At 60.0% G+C, this 21,526-nt stretch overlaps 1 protein-coding gene across 1 annotated transcript in view; it reads right to left on the bottom strand.

Annotated features, from left to right (window-relative positions):
- Positions 1-494: 494 nt before the first annotated feature.
- The window catches only part of LOC137466452 (helicase SRCAP-like), a 35,437-nt gene continuing 14,405 nt past the window's right edge, over positions 495-21,526 (bottom strand). Inside the window, 7 exon segments of the mRNA XM_068178180.1 lie at positions 495-660; positions 1,346-1,669; positions 3,691-3,731; positions 3,733-3,861; positions 8,537-8,723; positions 16,742-16,878; positions 18,717-18,909. Of these exon segments, the coding sequence (XP_068034281.1) occupies positions 1,426-1,669; positions 3,691-3,731; positions 3,733-3,861; positions 8,537-8,723; positions 16,742-16,878; positions 18,717-18,909 (931 nt within the window). The 3' untranslated portion in view covers positions 495-660; positions 1,346-1,425.

The following is a 21,526-nucleotide window of genomic DNA, read 5'->3' as shown; positions in this document are numbered from 1 at the left end:
GATGCAAATGAGAATGAAAAGACAGCTCTGAGAGGATCTGGGGAAATATCGAGGACATTTGGAACAATTTTAGGGAAATTTTCCAGAACGGTTTTAAGGATTTTAAAAGCTTCAAACAACACTTATGCAGACAAGATGCAAAGTAGATGCAAGTGAGATGCAAATGAGCGAGAAAGGGAGGTTTCGCGAAGGGTTTTGACAGGATTTCGGGGAATTCCGAGGACACTTAAGGCAAATTTAGGAAAAAAAATCTCAAAAATTGCTTTGGGGGTCAGGGAAGCCTCATCACAATTTTGAAATACACTCATGCAAACGAGATGCAAATGAGAGGGAACGTTTTCCAAACGCATTTTGGGAGAATCTGGGGAAACTTCGAGGAAATCCGGAGCAACTTTAGGGAAAACTCTCGGAATCGTTCTAAGGACAGCGAAAGCTTTTCAGGAGCGCTCATGCAAATGAGATGCAAAGGAGGGGGCGTGGCTTACAGGGCAGCCGGGCCTGCATGTCCCGGGGCCAGCAGGAGCCGCTGGGGCAGCGCGAAGGTGGCCACGGGCGGGGCAGGCGCCGGCCCCGCCCCCTTGCCCATATTTGGCGTTGGCGTGGCCACAGGGGCGGGGCCTCCCGCTGGGGTGGGCGTGGCCAATGAGGCAGCTGGGAGAGCTGGGGGGGAGAAAACAGGTTAGACCACGCCCCACCTCATTTAAATACATCGAGCTCCACCCCCTGAACTCTCCCAACCGTTTCTAAACCCCAATGCTAATTAAGTGTGTTAATTAAGCCCCACCCCTTTCCAAGCCCCACCCCTTAAGCCCCACCCCCAATTAATCCCCAGCCATTACACCCCACCCAAACTAAACTCCGCCCCTAATTAAGCCCCACTCAATTCACCCAATTAACCCCCACTCCTAATTAAGCCCCACCCCAATTAAGCCCTCCTCCCTCGTTAAGCCCCACGCCCAGTTCATCCCCACTCCTAATTAACTCCCCCAATTAAGCCCCACCCCTAATTAAGCCAATCCCAATTAAGCCTCACCCCTAATGAACTCTCACCTCCAAATAATCCCTACCCCTAATTAACTCCTCCTGGATTAATTACCGCTCCTAATTAACCCCACCCCTAGCTAACCCTACCCTTAATTACCCTCACTAATTAACACCTACCCTTAATCAAGTCTTTGCCAACTAATATGCACATCTAATTAAACTCCAGCCCTAATTAACCCCTGGTTACGCTCCACTAATTAACCCCACCCCAATTAACCCCTCATTAACCCCACCCCAATGAGCCCCCACCAATCAAGCCCTGCCCTTAATTAGCCCCACCCCATTAAGCCCCGCCCCTCACCATGCGTGGGCCCTCCGGGGGGCGGAGCCAGCAGCGTGGGCGTGGCCCGGGGCGGGGCCAGCGCCAATCCCAGCCCCAGGTTAAGCCCCGCCCCCTGCGTCGTCACCAAGGGGGCGGGGGGCAGCGCTGGGGGGCGGGGCCTGGGAGTGGCCCAGGGTGACGAGAGGCGGGGCCACCAGCAGGGGGGCGGGGTTTGGCGCGGAGAGGGCGGGGCTTGGAGCAGAAGGGGCGGGGGCTGGCGAGGCCACGCCTCCCGGGGCGGGGCGGGGGGCGGGGAGCAGCAGCACCGTCCGAGGCTCCGCCTTCGGCACCGGCTGCAGCATCCTGGGAAAGGGGGCGGGGTCAGGGACACGCCCGCCCGGGACACGCCCCGCAGGTGTGCCCAGGTACCCGCAGAGCCCCCCAGGTGTGCCCAGGTACCCCCCAGACCCCCCCCCCAGGTGTGCCCAGGTACCCCCAGACCCCCCCCCAGGTGTGCCCAGACCCCCCCAGGTGTGCCCAGGTGTGCCCCAGACCCCCCCCAGGTGTGCCCAGGTGTGCCCAACCCCCCCAGATGTGCCCAGGTGTGCCCCCAACCCCCCCCAGGTGTTCCCTCAACCCCCCAAGGTGTTCCCAGGTACCCCCCAGGCGCCCCCCAGGTGTGCCCAGGTGTGCCCCCAACCCCCCCAGGTGTTCCCCCAATCCCCCCAGGTGTGCCCAGGTGTGCCCCCAACCCCCCCAGGTGTGCACAGGTACCCCCCAGACCCCCCAGGTGTGCCCCCAACACCCCAGGTGTGCCCAGGTGTGCCCACCCCCCCCCCAGGTGTGCCCAGGTACCCCCCAGACCCCCCCCAGGTGTGCCCAGGTGTGCCCCCAACCCCCCCAGGTGTGCCCAGGTGTTCCCCCAACCCCCCCAGGTGTGCCCAGGTACCACCCAGACCCCCCCCAGGTGTGCCCCCAACCCCCCCAGGTGTGCCCAACCCCCCCCAGGTGTGCCCAAGTACCCCCCAGACCCCCCCCAGGTGTGCCCCCACCCCCCCCCTCCAGTGTTCCCCCAGACCCCCCCAGGTGTGCCCAGGTGTGCCCCCACCCCCCCCAGGTGTTCCCCCAACCTCCCCAGGTGTGCCCAGGTGTGCCCAACCCCCCCCAGGTGTGCCCAGGTGTTCCCCCACCCCCCCCCGGTGTTCCCCCAGACCCCCCCAGCTGGGCCCAGGTACCCCCCAGACCTCCCCCAGGTGTGCCCAGGTGTGCCCCCACGCCCCCAGGTGTGCCCAGGTACCCCCCAGACGCCCCCCAGGTGTGCCCAGGTGTTCCCCCCCCCCCCCCCCCAGGTGTTCCCCCAACCCCCCCAGGTGTGCCCAGGTACCCCCCAGACCCCCCCAGGTGTGCCCAGGTGTGCCCCCCACCCCCCCCAGGTGTGCCCAGGTACCCCCCAGACCCCCCCCCCAGGTGTGCCCAGGTGTGCCCCCACCCCCCCCCAGGTGTTCCCCCAACCTCCCCAGGTGTGCCCAGGTGTGCCCAACCCCCCCAGGTGTGCCCAGGTGTGCCCCCACCCCCCCCCAGGTGTGCCCCCAGACCCCCCCAACTGTGCCCAGGTACCCCCCAGACCCCCCCCAGGTGTGCCCAGGTGTGCCCCCACCCCCCCAGGTGTTCCCCCAACCCCCCCCAGGTGTGCCCAGGTGTGCCCACGTGTGCCCCCACCCCCCCAGGTGTTCCCCCAACCCGCCCAGGTGTGCCCCCAACCCCCCCCAGGTGTGCCCCGGTGTGCCCCCACCCCCCCCCGGTGTTCCCCCAGACCCCCCCAGCTGGGCCCAGGTACCCCCCAGACCCCCCCAGGTGTGCCCAGGTGTGCCCAACCCCCCCCAGGTGTGCCCCCACCCCCCCCAGGTGTTCCCCCAGACCCCCCCAGCTGTGCCCAGGTACCCCTCAGACCCCCCACAGGTGTGCCCAGGTGTGCCCCCACCCCCCCAGGTGTGCCCAGGTACCCCCCAGACCCCCCCAGGTGTGCCCAGGTGTGCCCCCACCCCCCCAGGTGTGCCCAGGTACCCCCCAGGTGTGCCCAGGTGTGCCCAGGTGTGCCCCCACCCCCCCAGGTGTGCCCAGGTGTGCCCCCACCCCCCCCCAGGTGTGCCCCCAACCCCCCCAGGTGTGCCCAGGTACCCCCCAGACCCCCCCCAGGTGTGCCCAGGTGTGCCCAGGTGTGCCCCCAACCCCCCAGGTGTTCCCCCAACCCCCCCAGGTGTGCCCAAGTACCCCCCAGACCCCCCCAGGTGTGCCCAGGTGTGCCCAGGTGTGCCCCCAACCCCTCCAGGTGTGCCCAGGTGTGCCCCCACCCCCCCCAGGTGTTCCCCCAGGTGTGGCCTCACCTGTTGACCTTCATGCGGACGGGTTTGGGCCGCGGGGGGGGGGTCGGGGGCGGCGGCCACGTCCTCCAGGAGGCGCCGCGTGACGCGGAAGCGCGGCAGGAACCAATCGGCCGCGTAGCGCGACAGGTGAGCCTCCAGCGCCACCAGCTCGAAGGGCGACAGGTCCACCTGCTGCGGGGGACACCTGGGTGACACCTGGGTGACACCTGGGTGACACCTGATACACCTGAGTGACACCTGACACCTGAGTGACACCTGAGTGACACCTGTACCAACCCCAGGGACAGGTGAGCCTCCAGCGCCACCAGCTCGAACGGCGACAGGTCCACCTGCTGCGGGGGACACCTGGGTGACACCTGGGTGACACCTGGGTGACTGACACCACACCTGTGACACCTGACACCTGAGTGACACCTGAGTGACACCTCTGACACCTGAGTGACACCTGGGTGACACCTGTACCAACCCCAGAGACAGGTGAGCCTCCAGCGCCACCAGCTCGAAGGGCGACAGGTCCACCTGCTGCGGGGGACACCTGGGTGACACCTGGGTGACACCTGGGTGACACCTGATACACCTGAGTGACACCTGACACCTGAGTGACACCTGAGTGACACCTGTACCAACCCCAGGGACAGGTGAGCCTCCAGCGCCACCAGCTCGAACGGCGACAGGTCCACCTGCTGCGGGGGACACCTGGGTGACACCTGGGTGACACCTGGGTGACTGACACCACACCTGTGACACCTGACACCTGAGTGACACCTGAGTGACACCTCTGACACCTGAGTGACACCTGGGTGACACCTGTACCAACCCCAGAGACAGGTGAGCCTCCAGCGCCACCAGCTCGAAGGGCGACAGGTCCACCTGCTGCGGGGGACACCTGGGTGACACCTGGGTGACACCTGAGTGACACCTGTGACACCTGTGACACCTGACACCTGAGTGACCTGTGATACACCTGGGTGACACCTGAGTGACACCTGGGTGACACCTGGGTGACACCTGGGTGACACCTGGGTGACTGACACCACACCTGTGACACCTGAGTGACACCTGAGTGACACCTGGGTGACACCTGAGTGACTGACACCACACCTGTACCCACCCTGTGACACCTGGGTGACACCTGAATGACACCTGAGTGACACCTGATACACCTGAGTGACTGACACCACACCTGTACCCACCCCATGACACCTGGGTGACATCTGAGTGACCTCTGATACACCTGAGTGACACCTGAGTGACTGACACCACACCTGTACCCACCCCGTGACACCTGAGTGACACCTGGGTGACACCTGGGTGACACCTGGGTGACACCTGAGTGACTGACACCACACCTGTACCCACCCTGTGACACCTGAGTGACACCTGAGTGACACCTGGGTGACACCTGGGTGACACCTGGGTGACACCTGAGTGACTGACACCACACCTGTACCCACCCCGTGACACCTAGGTGACACCTGAGTGACACCTGGGTGACACCTGGGTGACACCTGTGCCAACCCCAGGGACAGGTGAGCCTCCAGCGCCACCAGCTCGAAGGGCGACAGGTCCACCTGCTGCGGGGGACACCTGGGTGACACCTGGGTGACACCTGGGTGACACCTGTGATACACCTGTGTGACACCTGGGTGACACCTGGGTGACACCTGGGTGACACCTGAGTGACTGACACCACACCTGTACCCACCCCGTGACACCTGAGTGACACCGAGTGACACCTGAGTGACACCTGAGTGACACCTGTGACACCTGTGACACCTGACAACTGAGTGACCTGTGATACACCTGGGTGAAACCTGAGTGACACCTGAGTGACACCTGGGTAACCTCTGATACACCTGAGTGAGTGACACCACACCTGTACCCACCCCATGACACCTGGGTGACACTTGAGTGACACTTGAGTGACACCTGAGTGACCTCTGATACACCTGAGTGACACCTGAGTGACATCTGTGTGACACCTGAGTGACACCTGGGTGACACCTGAGTGACACCTGGGTGACACCTGAGTGACTGACACCACACCTGTACCCACCCTGTGACACCTGAGTGACACCTGAGTGACACCTGAGTGACACCTGTGACACCTGAGTGACACCTGTGACACCTGGGACACACCTGAGTGACACCTGGGTGACACCTGAGTGACTGACACCACACCTGTACCCACCCTGTGACACCTGAGTGACACCTGAGTGACACCTGAGTGACCTGTGATACACCTGGGTGACACCTGAGTGACACCTGACACCTGAATAACCTCTGATACACCTGACACCTGAATGACACCTGAGTGACACCTGAGTAACCTCTGATACACCTGAGTGACACCTGAGTGACACCAATGACACCTGAGTGACCCCTGAGTGACACCTGGGTGACACCTGGAACACACCTGGGTGACACCTGGGACACCTGAGTGACACCAATGACACCTGAGTGACCCCTGAGTGACACCTGGGTGACACCAATGACACCTGAGTGACCCCTGAGTGACACCTGGGTGACACCTGGAACACACCTGGGTGACACCTGGGACACCTGAGTGACACCACTGACACCTGGACACACCTGGGTGACACCTGAGTGACACCAATGACACCTGAGTGACACCTGAGACACACCAATGACACCTGGGACACACCTGGGTGACACCTGGGACACCTGAGTGACACCACTGACACCTGGGACACACCTGGGTGACACCTGGGACACCTGAGGAGCACCTGAGTGACACCAATGACACCTGGGACACACCTGGGTGACACCTGGGACACCTGAGGAGCACCTGAGTGACACCAATGACACCTGGGACACACCTGGGTGACACATGGGACACCTGAGTGTCACCTGGCCCCACACCTGTGCTACGTTCCAGCAGCGCCCGTCACACCTGTGTCACCTCCAAGCCACCCCGAGTCACACCTGGGTCACCTTCAGGTGACCCCAAACCCCACCCAGGTGTGTCCAAACCCCACCCAGGTGTGTCCAAACCTCCCCAGGTGTGTCCAAACCCCACCCAGGTGTGTCCAAACCCCATCCAGGTGTGTCCAAACCTCACCCAGGTGTGTCCAAACTTCTCCAGGTGTGTCCAAACCCCATCCAGGTGTGTCCAGATCTCTCCAGATGTGTCCAAACCCCATCCAGGTGTGTCCAAACCCCATCCAGGTGTGTCCAAACCTCACCCAGGTGTGTCCAAACTTCTCCAGGTGTGTCCAAACCCCATCCAGGTGTGTCCAGATCTCTCCAGATGTGTCCAAACCCCATCCAGGTGTGTCCAAACCCCATCCAGGTGTGTCCAAACCTCACCCAGGTGTGTCCAAACTTCTCCAGGTGTGTCCAAACCCCATCCAGGTGTGTCCAGATCTCTCCAGATGTGTCCAAACCCCATCCAGGTGTGTCCAAACCCCATCCAGGTGTGTCCAAACCTCACCCAGGTGTGTCCAAACTTCTCCAGGTGTGTCCAAACCCCATCCAGGTGTGTCCAAACCTCACCCAGGTGTGTCCAAACTTCTCCAGGTGTGTCCAAACCCCATCCAGGTGTGTCCAGATCTCTCCAGATGTGTCCAAACCCCATCCAAGTGTGTCCAAACCCCACACAAGTGTGTCCAAACTTCTCCAGGTGTGTCCAAACCCCACCCACGTGTGTCGAAACCCTCCCCAGGTGACCCCAAACCCCATCCAGGAGTGTCCAAACCTCCCCAGGTAACCCCAATCCCTCCCCAGGTGTGCACACACCTGCCAGAAGCCCAAATCCTCTCTTCACACCCCCAAACCACCTCCCACCTGTGCCCAGGTGTGTCTTACCTGTTTACCCATCGCGCCTCACCTGTCCAGCTACACCTCACCTATCCAGGTGCACCTCACCTATCCAGGTGCACCTCACCTATCCAGGTGCACCTCACCTGTCCAGGTGCACCTCACCTGTCCTTACCTGTATCCCAGGTGTACCTCACCTGTCCAGGTGCACCTCACCTGTCCCTACCTGTATCCCAGCTGTATCTCACCTGTCCAGGTGCACCTCACCTGTCCCTACCTTGATCTCAGCTCTACTTCACCTGTGCAGGTGCACCTCACCTGTCCTTACCTGTATCCCAGGTGTGTCTCACCTGTCCAGGTGCACCTCACCTGTCCTTACCTGTATCCCGGGTGTACCTCACCTGTCCCTACCTCTATCCTAAATATAACTCACCTGTCCCTACCTGCATCCCAGGTGTATTTCACCTGTCCAGGTGCACCTCACCTGTCCCTACCTTGATCTCAGCTCTACCTCACCTGTGCAGGTGCATCTCACCTGTCCTTACCTGTATCCCAGGTGTATCTCACCTGTCCAGCTGTACCTCACCTGTCCAGGTGCACCTCACCTGTCCCTACCTTTATCTCAGATATACCCCACCTATCCAGGTGTAACTCACCTGTCCATACCTGTATCCCAGGTGTACCTCACCTGTCCAGGTGCATTTCACCTATCCCTACCTGCAACCCAGGTGTATCTCACCTGCCTAGGTGTAGCTGCCTTACCTGCATCCCACCCATCCCCAGATGTGTCTCACCTGTGCAGGTGCGGGTGTCTCACCTGGAAGGGGTGCGGCTCCAGGGCGCGCAGCACCAGCGCGGGCGTGCCCAGGCTGAGCCCAGGTGTATCTCACCTGGCCCAGGTGTGTCCCACCTGCCCAGGTGTGTGTGTCTGCCCTGTCCCAGGTGTGTCTCACCTGTGCAGGTGTGCATGTCTCACCTGTCCCAGGTGCGTCTCACCTGTGCAGGTGTGTGTGTCTCACCTGTGCAGGTGTGCGTATCTCACCTGTCTCAGGTGTGTGTGTCTCACCTGGAAGGGGTGTGGCTCCAGGGCGCGCAGCACCAGCGCGGGCGTGCCCAGGCTGAGCCCAGGTGTGACGAGCGGCGAGGTGACGGGGCGTGGCTCGAACAGGTCGGGGTGGTTGCACACCTTGCGCAGCTGCATCAGCACGTTGATGACGCTCATGAAGTGGCCGCTGGCCAGCGTGGCCCGGGTGCTGCGGGGGGACACCGGGTCACCTGGCGCACCTGGGCGCACCTGAGGTCACCTGGGGTCACCTGGGCGCACCCGAGGTCACCTGGGCGCACCCGAGGTCACCTGGGGTCACCTGGGCGCACCCGAGGTCACCTGGGGCAGCACCGGGGGCAGCACCCGAGGTCACCTGGGGCACCTGGCGCACCTGGGTGCATCCGAGGTCACCTGGGGCAGCACTGGGGGCAGCACCAGGGGCACCTGGGGTCACCTGGGGCAGCACCGGGGGTCACCTGGGCGCACCTGAGGTCACCTGGGGCACCTGGCGCACCTGGGCACACCCGAGGTCACCTGGGGTCACCTGGCGCACCTGGGCACACCCGAGGTCACCTGGGGCAGCACCGGGGGCAGCATCCGAGGTCACCTGGGGCACCTGGGGTCATTTGGGAAACCTGGGGGCACCTGGGGCAGCACCTGGCGCACCTGGGCGCACCTGGGGCAGCACCTGGGGGCAACTGGGGGTACCCGAGGTCACCTGGGGCAGCACCTGGGGCAGCACCTGAGGTCACCTGGGGGTACCCGAGATCACCTGGGGTCACCTGGGACACCTGGGGTCACCTGGGGTCACCTGGGACACCTGGGGTCACCTGGGGTCACCTGGGAAACCTGGGGCACCTGGGGCAGCACCTGGGGTGACCTGGGCGCACGTGGGGCACCTGGCGCACCTGGGGGCACCTGGGGCAGCACCTGGGGCAGCACCGGGGGCAGCACCCGAGGTCACCTGGGGCACCTGGGCGCAGCACCTGAGGTCACCTGGGCGCACCTGGGGTCATCTGGGAAACCTGGGGGCACCTGGGGCACCTGGCGCACCTGGGCGCACCCGAGGTCACCTGGGGCACCTGGCGCACCTGGGTGCACCCGAGGTCACCTGGGGCAGCACCGGGGGCAGTACCCGAGGTCACCTGGGGTCACCTGGGGTCATCTGGGAAACCTGGGGGCACCTGGGGCACCTGGGGCAGCACCTGGGGGTACCCGAGGTCACCTGGGGTCACCTGGGACACCTGGGGTCATCTGGGGTCACCTGGGAAACCAGGGGCACCTGGGGTCATCTGGGAAACCTGGGGGCACCTGGGGCACCTGGCGCACCTGGGGGCACCTGGGGCAGCACCTAGGGCACCTGGCGCACCAAGCTCACCTGGGGTCACCTGGGGGTACCCGAGGTCACCTGGGGTCACCTGGGGCACCTGGGGACACCTGGGGTCATCGGGGTCACCTAGGGTTACCTGGGGCACCTGGGGACACCTGGGGTCATCGGGGTCACCTGGGAAACCTGGGGTACCTGGGCACACCTGGGGTCATCTGGGGTCACCTAGGGTCACCTGGGCTCACCTGGGGCACCTGGGGTCACCTGGGCTCACCTGAGGGCATCTGGGGTCACTTGGGGCACCTGGGCTCACCTGGGCTCACCTGAGCTCACCTGAGCGATGCCAGAGGGGTTCGGAAGGGAAATTTTGGGATTTAAGGGGGAAATTTGGGGCTCCAGGGTGGCCTTGGGGCTGGGGGAGGGGACAGAGAACACACCTGGGCTCACCTGAGCTCACCTGGGCTCACCTGGGCTCACCTGAACTCACCTGGGCTCACCTCAACTCACCTGAGCTCACCTGAGCGATGCGGGAGGGGTTCGGAAGGGAAATTTTGGGATTTAAGGGGGAAATTTGGGGGTCCAGGGTGGCCTTGGCGTGGGGGGGGAGGGGCACAGGGCTCACCTGAACTCACCTGCGCTCACCTGAGCTCACCTGAACTCACCTGGGCTCACTTGAGAGACGCGGGAGGGGTTTGGAAGGGAAATTTTGGGATTTAAGGGGGAAATTTGGGGGTCCAGGGTGGCCTTAGTCCTAAAAACGGGACGGAAAAGCCACCTGGGGGCCACCTGGGCACACCTGGGCGCACCTGGGTGCACCTGGGCACACCTGGGGGCCACCTGGGGGCCACCTGGGCACACCTGGGCACACCTGGGCGCACCTGAGACATTTAGGGCTGAAATTTGGGGACTCTGGGGCTGTTGAAGGCCAAAAATTTGGGGAGCTTGAGGGGGTTCGGGCGGTCTCGGTGCTAAAAACACAACACCGAGCTCACCTGGGGGTCACCTGGGGGTCACCTGAGCTCACCTGGGGCTCACCTGGGGGCAGAGGCGGACAACCCTAGGGGATTCTGGAGAAATTCGAGAGAAAATTTGGGGAATTAAAGGGATTTGGAAGAGGATTTGGGGCATTATCTGGGGTCCCAGGTGAGTTTGGAGCTCCCAGGTGTGCCCAGGTGTGCCCAGGTGTGCCCAGGTGTGTCCCCTCACCTGCCCTGCCCCATGACATCATCAAAGACCCTGAACAGGTGAATTTTGGTGAATTTTGGGTGGAATTTCATGGAATTCGGGCACAGTTCCACTGGAACTTTTGGAATTTGGGGCTCCCAGGTGTGCCCAGGTGTGTCCCCTCACCTGGCCCAGCCCATGATGTCATCAGACACCCTGAACAGGTGAATTTTGGTGGATTTTGGGCGGAATTTCATGGAATTCAGGCACAGTTCCACTGGAACTTTTGGAATGTGGGGCTCCCAGGCGTGCCCAGGTGTGCCCAGGTGTGCCACCCTCACCTGGCCTGGCCCACGACGTCATCAGAGACCTTGAACCACTGAATTTCGGGTGGACTTTGGGTGGAATTTCATGGAATTCAGGCACAGTTCCACTGGAACTTTTGGAATTTGGGGCTCCCAGGTGTGCCCAGGTGTGCCCAGGTGTGCCCAGGTGTGCCACCCTCACCTGGCCTGGCGCACGACGTCATCAGAGACCCAGAACAGGTGAATTTTGGGTGGATTTTGGGCGGAATTTCAGGGAATTCAGGCACAGTTTCACAGGAATTTTTGGAATTTAGGGCTCCCAGGTCTGCCCAGGTGTGCCCAGGTGTGTCCCCTCACCTGGCCCGGCCCACGACATCATCAGACACTCTGAACACGTGAATCTTGGGTGAATTTTGGGAAGAATTTCATGGAATTCAGGTACAGTTCCATGGGAATGTTTGGAATGTGGGGCTCCCAGGCGTGCCCAGGTGTGCCCAGGTGTGCCACCCTCACCGGGCCTGGCCCATGATGTCATCAGAGACCTTGAACCACTGAATTTTGGGTGGACTTTGGGTGGAATTTCATGGAATTCAGGCACAGTTCCACTGGAACTTTTGGAATTTGAGGCTCCCAGGTGCACCCAGGTGTGCCCAGGTGTGTCCCCTCACCTGGCCCGGCCCATGATGTCATCAGACACCCTGAACAGGTGAATTTTGGTGGATTTTGGGTGGAATTTCATGGAATTCAGGCACAGTTCCACTGGAACTTTTGGAATTTGGGGCTCCCAGGTGCGCCCAGGTGTGCCCAGGTGTGCCACCCTCACCTGGCCTGGCGCACGACGTCATCAGAGACCCAGAACAGGTGAATTTTGGGTGGATTTTGGGCGGAATTTCAGGGAATTCAGGCACAGTTTCACAGGAATTTTTGGAATTTGGGGCTCCCAGGTCTGCCCAGGTGTGCCCCGGTGTGCCACCCTCACCTGGCCCGGCCCATGACATCATCAGAGACCCTGAACAGGTGAATTTTGGGTGAATTTTGGGTGGAATTTCATGGAATTCAGGCACAATTCCACTAGAACTTTTGGAACTTGGGGCTCCCAGGTGTGCCCAGGTGTGTCCCCTCACCTGGCCCAGCCCATGACATCATCAGAGACCCTGAACAGGTGAATTTTGGGTGGATTTTGGGTGGAATTTCATGGAATTCAGGCACAGTTCCACTGGAACTTTTGGAATTTGGGGCTCCCAGGTGTGCCCAGGCGTGCCCAGGTGTGCCCAGGTGTGCCACCCTCACCTGGCCCGGCCCATGACATCATCAGAGACCCTGAACAGGTGAATTTTGGGTGGATTTTGGGTGGAATTTCATGGAATTCAGGCACAGTTCCACTGGAACTTTTGGAATTTGGGGCTCCCAGGTGCGCCCAGGTGCGCCCAGGTGTGCCACCCTTACCTGGCCGGGCCCATGACATCATCAGACACTCTGAACAGGTGAAATTTGGGTGGATTTTGGGTGGAATTTCATGGAATTCAGGCACAGTTCCACTGGAACTTTTGGAATTTGGAGCTCCCAGGTGTGCCCCGGTGTGCCACCCTCACCTGGCCTGGCCCATGACATCATCAGACACTCTGAACAGGTGAATTTTGGTGGATTTTGGGTGGAATTTCATGGAATTCAGGCACAGTTCCACTGGAATTTTTGGAATTTTGGGCTCCCAGGCGTGCCCAGGTGTGCCCAGGTGTGCCACCCTCACCTGGCCTGGCCCACGGCGTCATCAGACACCCAGAACAGGTGAATTTTGGTGGATTTTGGGCGGATCTGGATGGAATTTTATGAAAATCGGGTACAACTTCATGGGAATTTTTGGATTTTTGGGCTCCCAGGTGTGCCCAGGTGTGCCCAGGTGTGCCCAGGTGTGCCACCCTCACCTGGCCTGGCCCACGACATCATCAGAGACCCTGAACAGGTGAATCTGTGGTGAATTTTGGGTACAATTTCATGGAATTCAGGCATAGTTCCACTGGGACTTTTGGAATTTGGGGCTCCCAGGTGTGCCCAGGTGCGCCCAGGTGTGCCACCCTCACCTGGCCTAGCCCACAACGTCATCAAAGACCCTGAACAGGTGAATTTTGGGTGGATTTTGGGTGGAATTTCATGGAATTCAGGTACAGTTCCATGGGAATTTTTGGAATTTGGGGCTCCCAGGTGTGCCCAGGTGTGCCCAGGTATGCCCAGGTGTGTCCCCTCACCTGCCCTGCCCCATGACATCATCAAAGACCCTGAACAGGTGAATTTTGGTGAATTTTGGGTGGAATTTCATGGAATTCGGGCACAGTTCCACTGGAACTTTTGGAATTTGGGGCTCCCAGGTGTGCCCAGGTGCGCCCAGGTGTGCCACCCTCACCTGGCCTAGCCCACAACGTCATCAAAGACCCTGAACAGGTGAATTTTGGGTGGATTTTGGGTGGAATTTCATGGAATTCAGGTACAGTTCCATGGGAATTTTTGGAATTTGGGGCTCCCAGGTGCGCCCAGGTGCGCCCAGGTGTGCCACCCTTACCTGGCCGGGCCCATGACATCATCAGACACTCTGAACAGGTGAAATTTGGGTGGATTTTGGGTGGAATTTTACGGAATTCGGGTACAGTTCCGTGGGCGTTTCTGGAATTTTGGGCTCCCAGGTGTGCCCAGGTGTGCCCAGGTGTGCCACCCTCACCTGGCCTGGCCCACGACGTCATCAGACACCCTGAACAGGTGAATTTTGGTGGATTTTGGGCGGATCTGGATGGAATTTTATGAAAATCGGGTACAACTTCATGGGAATTTTTGGATTTTTGGGCTCCCAGGTGTGCCCAGGTGTGCCCAGGTGTGCCCAGGTGTGCCACCCTCACCTGGCCAGGCCCATGACATCATCAGAGACCCTGAACAGGTGAATCTGTGGTGAATTTTGGGTACAATTTCATGGATTTCAGGCATAGTTCCACTGGAACTTTTGGAATTTGGGGCTCCCAGGTGTGCCCAGGTGTGCCCAGGTGTGCCCAGGTGTGTCCCCTCACCTGGCCTGGCCCATGACATCATCAGAGACCTTGAACAGGTGAATTTTGGGTGGATTTTGGGAGGAATTTTACGGAATTCGGGTACAGTTCCGTGGGCATTTCTGGAATTTGGGGCTCCCAGGTGTGCCCAGGTGTGCCCAGGTGTGCCACCCTCACCTGGCCTGGCGCACGACGTCATCAGACACCCTGAACAGGTGAATTTTGGTGGATTTTGGGTGGATCTGGATGGAATTTTATGAAAATCGGATACAACTTCATGGGAATTTTTGGAATTTTGGGCTCCCGGGTGTGCCCAGGTGTGCCCAGGTGTGCCCAGGTGTGCCACCCTCAACTGGCCTGGCCCATGAAGTCACCAAAGACCCTGAACAGGTGAATTTTGGGTGGATTTTGGATGGAATTTCATGGAATTTGGGCACAGTCTTACAGGAATTTTTGGAATTTGGGGCTCCCAGGTGCGCCCAGGTGTGCCCAGGTGTGCCACCCTCACCTGGCCCGGCCCATGACGTCACCAGAGACCCTGAACAGGTGAATTTTGGGTGGATTTTGGGCGGAATTTCATGGAATTCAGGCACAGTTCCACTGGAACTTTTGGAATTTGGGGCTCCCCAGGTGCGCCCAGGTGCGCCCAGGTGTGCCCAGGTGTGTCCCCTCACCTGGCCTGGCCCACGACGTCATCAGAGACCCTGAACAGGTGAATTTTGGGTGGATTTTGGGCGGATCTGGATAGAATTTTATGAAAATCGGGTACAACTTCATGAGAATTTTTGGAATTTTGGGCTCCCGGGTGTGCCCAGGTGCGCCCAGGTGTGTCCCCTCACCTGGCCCGGCCCATGATGTCATCAGACACCCTGAACAGGTGAATTTTGGTGGATTTTGGGTGGAATTTCATGGAATTCAGGTACAGTTCCATGGGAATTTTTGGAATGTGGGGCTCCCAGGTGTGCCCAGGTGCGCCCAGGTGTGCCACCCTCACCTGGCCTAGCCCACAACGTCATCAAAGACCCTGAACAGGTGAATTTTGGGTGGATTTTGGGTGGAATTTCATGGAATTCAGGTACAGTTCCATGGGAATTTTTGGAATTTGGGGCTCCCAGGTGCGCCCAGGTGCGCCCAGGTGTGTCCCCTCACCTGGCCTGGCCCACGACATCATCAGACACTCTGAACACGTGAATCTTGGGTGAATTTTGGCTGGAATTTCATGGAATTTGGGCACAGTCTTACAGGAATTTTTGGAATTTGGGGCTCCCAGGTGTGCCCAGGTGTGCCCAGGTGTGCCACCCTCACCTGGCCCGGCCCATGACATCATCAGAGACCCTGAACAGGTGAATTTTGGTGAATTTTGGGTGGAATTTCATGGAATTCAGGCACAATTCCACTGGAACTTTTGGAACTTGGGGCTCCCAGGTGTGCCCAGGTGTGTCCCCTCACCTGGCCTGGCCCATGACACCATCAGAGACCCTGAACAGGTGAATTTTGGGTGGACTTTGGGTGGAATTTCATGGAATTCAGGCACAGTTCCACTGGAACTTTTGGAATTTGGGGCTCCCAGGTGCGCCCAGGTGTGCCCAGGTGTGCCACCCTCACCTGGCCTGGCCCACAACAACATCAGAGACCCTGAACCACTGAGTTTTGAGTGGATTTGGCTGGAATTTCATGGAATTCGGGCACAGTTTCACGGGAAAGTTTGGAATGTGGGGCTCCCAGGTGCGCCCAGGTGTGCCCAGGTGTGCCACCCTCACCTGGCCTGGCCCATGAAGTCACCAAAGACCCTGAACAGGTGAATTTTGGTGGATTTTGGGAGGAATTTCATGGAATTCAGGCACAGTTCCACTGGAACTTTTGGAATTTGGGGCTCCCAGGTGCGCCCAGGTGCGCCCAGGTGCGCCCAGGTGTGTCCCCTCACCTGGCCTGGCCCACGACATTATCGGAGACCCTGAACACGTGAATTACGGGTGGATTTTGGCTGGAATTTCATGGAATTTGGGCACAGTCTTACAGGAATTTTTGGAATTTGGGGCTCCCAGGTGTGCCCAGGTGTGCCCAGGTGTGCCACCCTCACCTGCCCTGCCCCATGACGTCATCAGAGACCTGGAACCACTGAGTTTTGGGTGGATTTTGGCTGGAATTTCATGGAATTCAGGCACAGTCCCACTGGGACTTTTGGAATTTGGGGCTCCCAGGTGTGCCCAGGTGTGCCCAGGTGTGCCCAGGTGTGTCCCCTCACCTGGCCTGGCCCACGACATCATCGGAGACCCTGAACACGTGAATTATGGGTGGATTTTGGCTGGAATTTCATGGAATTTGGGCACAGTCTTACAGGAATTTTTGGAATTTGGGGTTCCCAGGTGTGCCCAGGTGTGCCCAGGTGTGCCAGCCTCACCTGGCCTGGCCCATGAAGTCGTCGTAGAGGAACCTCTGGCGCTTGGACAGGCGGCACCTGAGCACGTGCTCGTACTTCTTGGGCATCTGCTTCTCCACGTCCACCTTGAGCCGGCGCAGCAGGAACGGCCGCAGCACCTGCGGGGACACCTGCTCAGCCGGGGCACAGGTGCGCCCAAGTGTGCCCCAGGTGTGTCCCAGGTGTGCCCAGGTGTGTCCCAGCGTGCCCCACCATGCCCTAGGTGTGCCCCAGGTGTGCCCAGGTGTGCCCCAGGTGTGTCCCAGCGTGCCCCACCATGCCCCAGGTGTGCCCTACCATGCCCCAGGTGTGCCCCAGGTGTGCCCAGGTGTGCCCCAGCGTGCCCCACCATGCCCTAGGTGTGCCCCAGGTGTGTCCCAGGTGTGCCCAGGTGTGCCCCAGGTGTGCCCCAGCGTGCCCCACCATGCCCTAGGTGTGCCCCAGGTGTGTCCCAGGTGTGCCCAGGTGTGCCCCAGGTGTGCCCCACCATGCCCCAGGTGTGCCCCAGCTGTGCCCAGGTGTGTCCCAGCGTGCCCCACCATGCCCCAGGTGTGACCCCAGGTGTGTTCCAGCGTGCCCTACCATGCCCCAGGTGTGACCCCAGGTGTGCCCAGGTATGTCCAGGTGTGCCCAGGTGTGCCCCAACGTATCCCAAGTGTACCCAGGTGTGTCCCAGGGTGCCCCACCACGCCCCAGGTGTGCCCTAGGTGTGCTCAGGTGTGTTCCAGCATGCCCCACCATGTCCCAGGTGTGTCCTACCATGCCCCAGGTGTGCCCTAGGTGTGCCCAGGTGTGCCCAGGGTGTGTCCCAACATATCCCAAGTGTGTCCTACCATGTCCTAGGTGTGCCCCAGGTGTGCCTCAGGTGTGCCCAGGTGTGTCCCATCGTGCCCCAGCATGTCCCAACTGTGCCCAGGTGTGTCCCAGCGTGCCCCACCATGCCCTAGGTGTGCCCAGGTGTGTCCCAGCGTGCCCCACCATGTCCCAAATGTGACCCCAGGTGTGTGCACCTGTACCCAGGTGTGTGTACCTGTACTCAGGTGTGCCCAGGTGTGCCCAGGTGCGTTACCTTGTGCAGTCTCTTGACCAGGCTCTCGTTGTACTCCTGGCTGCCCTCGATCATGCCGGTCAGGTGTGACCCCGTGTGACCCAGGTGTATCCCAGGTGTGTGTACCTGTACCCAGGTGTGTGTACCTGTACCCAGGTGTGCCCAGGTGTGCCCAGGTGTGCCCAGGTACCTTGTGCAGTCTCCTGACCAGGCTCTCGTTGTACTCCTGGCTGCCCTCGATCATGCCGGTCAGGTGTGACCCCGTGTGACCCAGGTGTATCCCAGGTGTGTGTACCTGTGCCCAGGTGTGTGTACCTGTACCCAGGTGTATTCCAGGTGTGTGTACCTGTACCCAGGTGTGCCCAGGTGTGCCCAGGTGCGTTACCTTGTGCAGTCTCTTCACCAGGCTCTCGTTGTACTCCTGGCTGCCCTCGATCATGCCCGTCAGGTGTGACCCAGTGTGACCCAGTGTGACCCAGGTGTGTGTACCTGTACCCAGGTGTGTGTACCTGTACCCAGGTGTGTGTACCTGTACCCAGGTGTGCCCAGGTGTGCCCAGGTGCGTTACCTTGTGCAGTCTCTTGACCAGGCTCTCGTTGTACTCCTGGCTGCCCTCGATCATGCCCGTCAGGTGTGACTCCATGTGACCCAGGGTGACCCAGGTGTGTGTACCTGTACCCAGGTGTGTGTACCTGTGCCCAGGTGTGCCCAGGTGTGCCCAGGTGTGCCCAGGTGTGCCCAGGTACCTTGTGCAGCCGTTTGACGAGGCTCTCGTTGTACTCCTGGCTGCCCTCGATCATGCCGGTCAGGTGTGACCCCGTGTGACCCAGGTGTGTGTACCTGTACCCAGGTGTGTGTACCTGTGCCCAGGTGTGCCCAGGTGTGCCCAGGTGTGCCCAGGTGCGTTACCTTGTGCAGCCTCTTCACCAGGCTCTCGTTGTACTCCTGGCTGCCCTCGATCATGCCCGTCAGGGGGTTGTGGAACCACTCGCGGAACTCGCGGTGGGACTGGAACACGCTCGGCATCAGGAAATGCATCAGCGACCAGAGCTCCATCAGCGAGTTCTGCAGCGGCGTACCTGTCAGCAGCAGCCGCCGCTGGCTGCAGGTGAGACAGGTGAGACACACAGGTGAGACACACAGGTGAGACACAGGTGAGACACACAGGTGAGACACACAGGTATAGACAGGTGACACAGGTGAGACACACAGGTGAGACAGGTGAGACAGGTAATGCGGCTGCAGAGAGCTCAGGGAACACCTGAGCTCCATCAGCGAGTTCTGCAGCGAGTTCTGCTGCTGGCTAAAGTGAGACAGGTGAGACACACAGGTGAGACACACAGGTGAGACACACAGGTATGGACAGGTATAGACAGGTGACACAGGTGACACGGCTGCAGACAGGTGAGGGAACACCTGAGCTCCATCAGCGAGTTCTGCAGCGGCGTACCTGTCAGCAGCAGCCGCCGCTGGCTGCAGGTGAGACACACAGGTGAGACACACAGGTGAGACACACAGGTGAGACAGGTGATACACAGGTGAGACACACAGGTGAGACACACAGGTATGGACAGGTATAGACAGGTGACACAGGTGACACGGCTGCAGAGAGCTGAGGGAACACCTGAGCTCCATCAGCGAGTTCTGCAGCGGCGTACCTGTCAGCAGCAGCCGCCGCTGGCTGCAGGTGAGACACACAGGTGAGACTCACAGGTGAGACAGGTGAGACACACAGGTGAGACACACAGGTGACACAGGTATGGACAGGTATAGACAGGTGACACAGGTGACACGGCTGCAGACAGGTGAGGGAACACCTGAGCTCCATCAGCGAGTTCTGCAGCGGCGTACCTGTCAGCAGCAGCCGCCGCTGGCTGCAGGTGAGACAGGTGAGACACACAGGTGAGACACACAGGTGAGACAGGTGACACGCAGGTGAGACAGGTGAGACACAGGTGAGACACACAGGTGAGACAGGTGAGACGCACAGGTGAGACAGGTGACACAGGTGAGACACACAGGTGAGTCACACAGCTGAGACAGGTGAGACACACAGGTGAGACGCACAGGTATAGACAGGTAACACGGCTGCAGAGAGCTGAGAGAACACCTGAGCTCCATCAGCGAGTTCTGCAGCGGCGTACCTGTCAGCAGCAGCCGCCGCTGGCTAAAGGTGAGACACACAGGTGAGACAGGTGAGACACAGGTGAGACACACAGGTGAGACAGGTGAGACACACAGGTGAGACAGGTGAGACACACAGGTGAGACACACAGGTGAGACAGGTGAGACACAGGTGAGACACACAGGTGAGACAGGTGAGACACACAGGTGAGACACACAGGTGAGACACACAGGTGAGACACAGGTGAGACAGGTGAGACACACAGCTGAGACAGGTGAGACACACAGGTGAGACACACAGGTATAGACAGGTAACACAGCTGCAGAGAGCTGAGGGAACACCTGAGCTCCATCAGCGAGTTCTGCAGCGGCGTACCTGTCAGCAGCAGCCGCCGCTGGCTAAAGGTGAGACAGGTGAGACACAGGTGAGACACAGGTGAGACACACAGGTGAGACACACAGGTATAGACAGGTGACACAGGTGAGACACACAGGTGAGACAAGTGAGACAGGTAATGCGGCTGCAGAGAGCTCAGGGAACACCTGAGCTCCATCAGCGAGTTCTGCAGCGAGTTCTGCTGCTGGCTAAAGTGAGACAGGTGAGACACACAGGTAAGACACACAGGTGAGACACACAGGTATGCACAGGTATAGACAGGTGACACAGGTGACACGGCTGCAGAGAGCTCAGGGAACACCTGAGCTCCATCAGCGAGTTCTGCAGCGAGTTCTGCTGCTGGCTAAAGTGAGACAGGTGAGACACACAGGTAAGACACACAGGTGAGACACACAGGTATGCACAGGTATAGACAGGTGACACAGGTGACACGGCTGCAGAGAGCTCAGGGAACACCTGAGCTCCATCAGCGAGTTCTGCAGCGGCGTACCTGTCAGCAGCAGCCGCCGCTGGCTGCAGGTGAGACACACAGGTGAGACACACAGGTGAGACAGGTGACACGCAGGTGAGACACACAGGTGAGACACACAGGTGAGACAGGTGACCACGCAGGTGAGACAGGTGAGACACAGGTGAGACACACAGGTGAGACAGGTGAGACGCACAGGTGAGACAGGTGACACAGGTGAGACACACAGGTGAGTCACACAGCTGAGACAGGTGAGACACACAGGTGAGACGCACAGGTATAGACAGGTAACACGGCTGCAGAGAGCTGAGAGAACACCTGAGCTCCATCAGCGAGTTCTGCAGCGGCGTACCTGTCAGCAGCAGCCGCCGCTGGCTGCAGGTGAGGACAGGTGAGACACACAGGTGAGACAGGTGAGACACACAGGTGAGACAGGTGAGACACACAGCTGAGACACACATGTGAGACAGGTGAGACACACAGGTGAGACACACAGGTGAGACACACAGGTGAGACAGGTGAGACACACAGCTGAGACACACAGGTGAGACAGGTGAGACGCACAGGTGAGACAGGTGAGACACACAGGTGAGACACAGGTGAGACAGGTGAGACACAGGTGAGACACACAGGTGAGACAGGTGAGACACACAGGTGAGACACAGGTGAGACAGGTGAGACACACAGCTGAGACACACAGGTGAGACAGGTGAGACACACAGGTGAGAC

The sequence above is a fragment of the Anomalospiza imberbis genome, unplaced genomic scaffold, assembly GCF_031753505.1.
Source record: "Anomalospiza imberbis isolate Cuckoo-Finch-1a 21T00152 unplaced genomic scaffold, ASM3175350v1 scaffold_214, whole genome shotgun sequence".
NCBI classification, from domain to species: domain Eukaryota; kingdom Metazoa; phylum Chordata; class Aves; order Passeriformes; family Viduidae; genus Anomalospiza; species Anomalospiza imberbis.
This window is presented reverse-complemented; position numbering and strand designations above follow the sequence as displayed.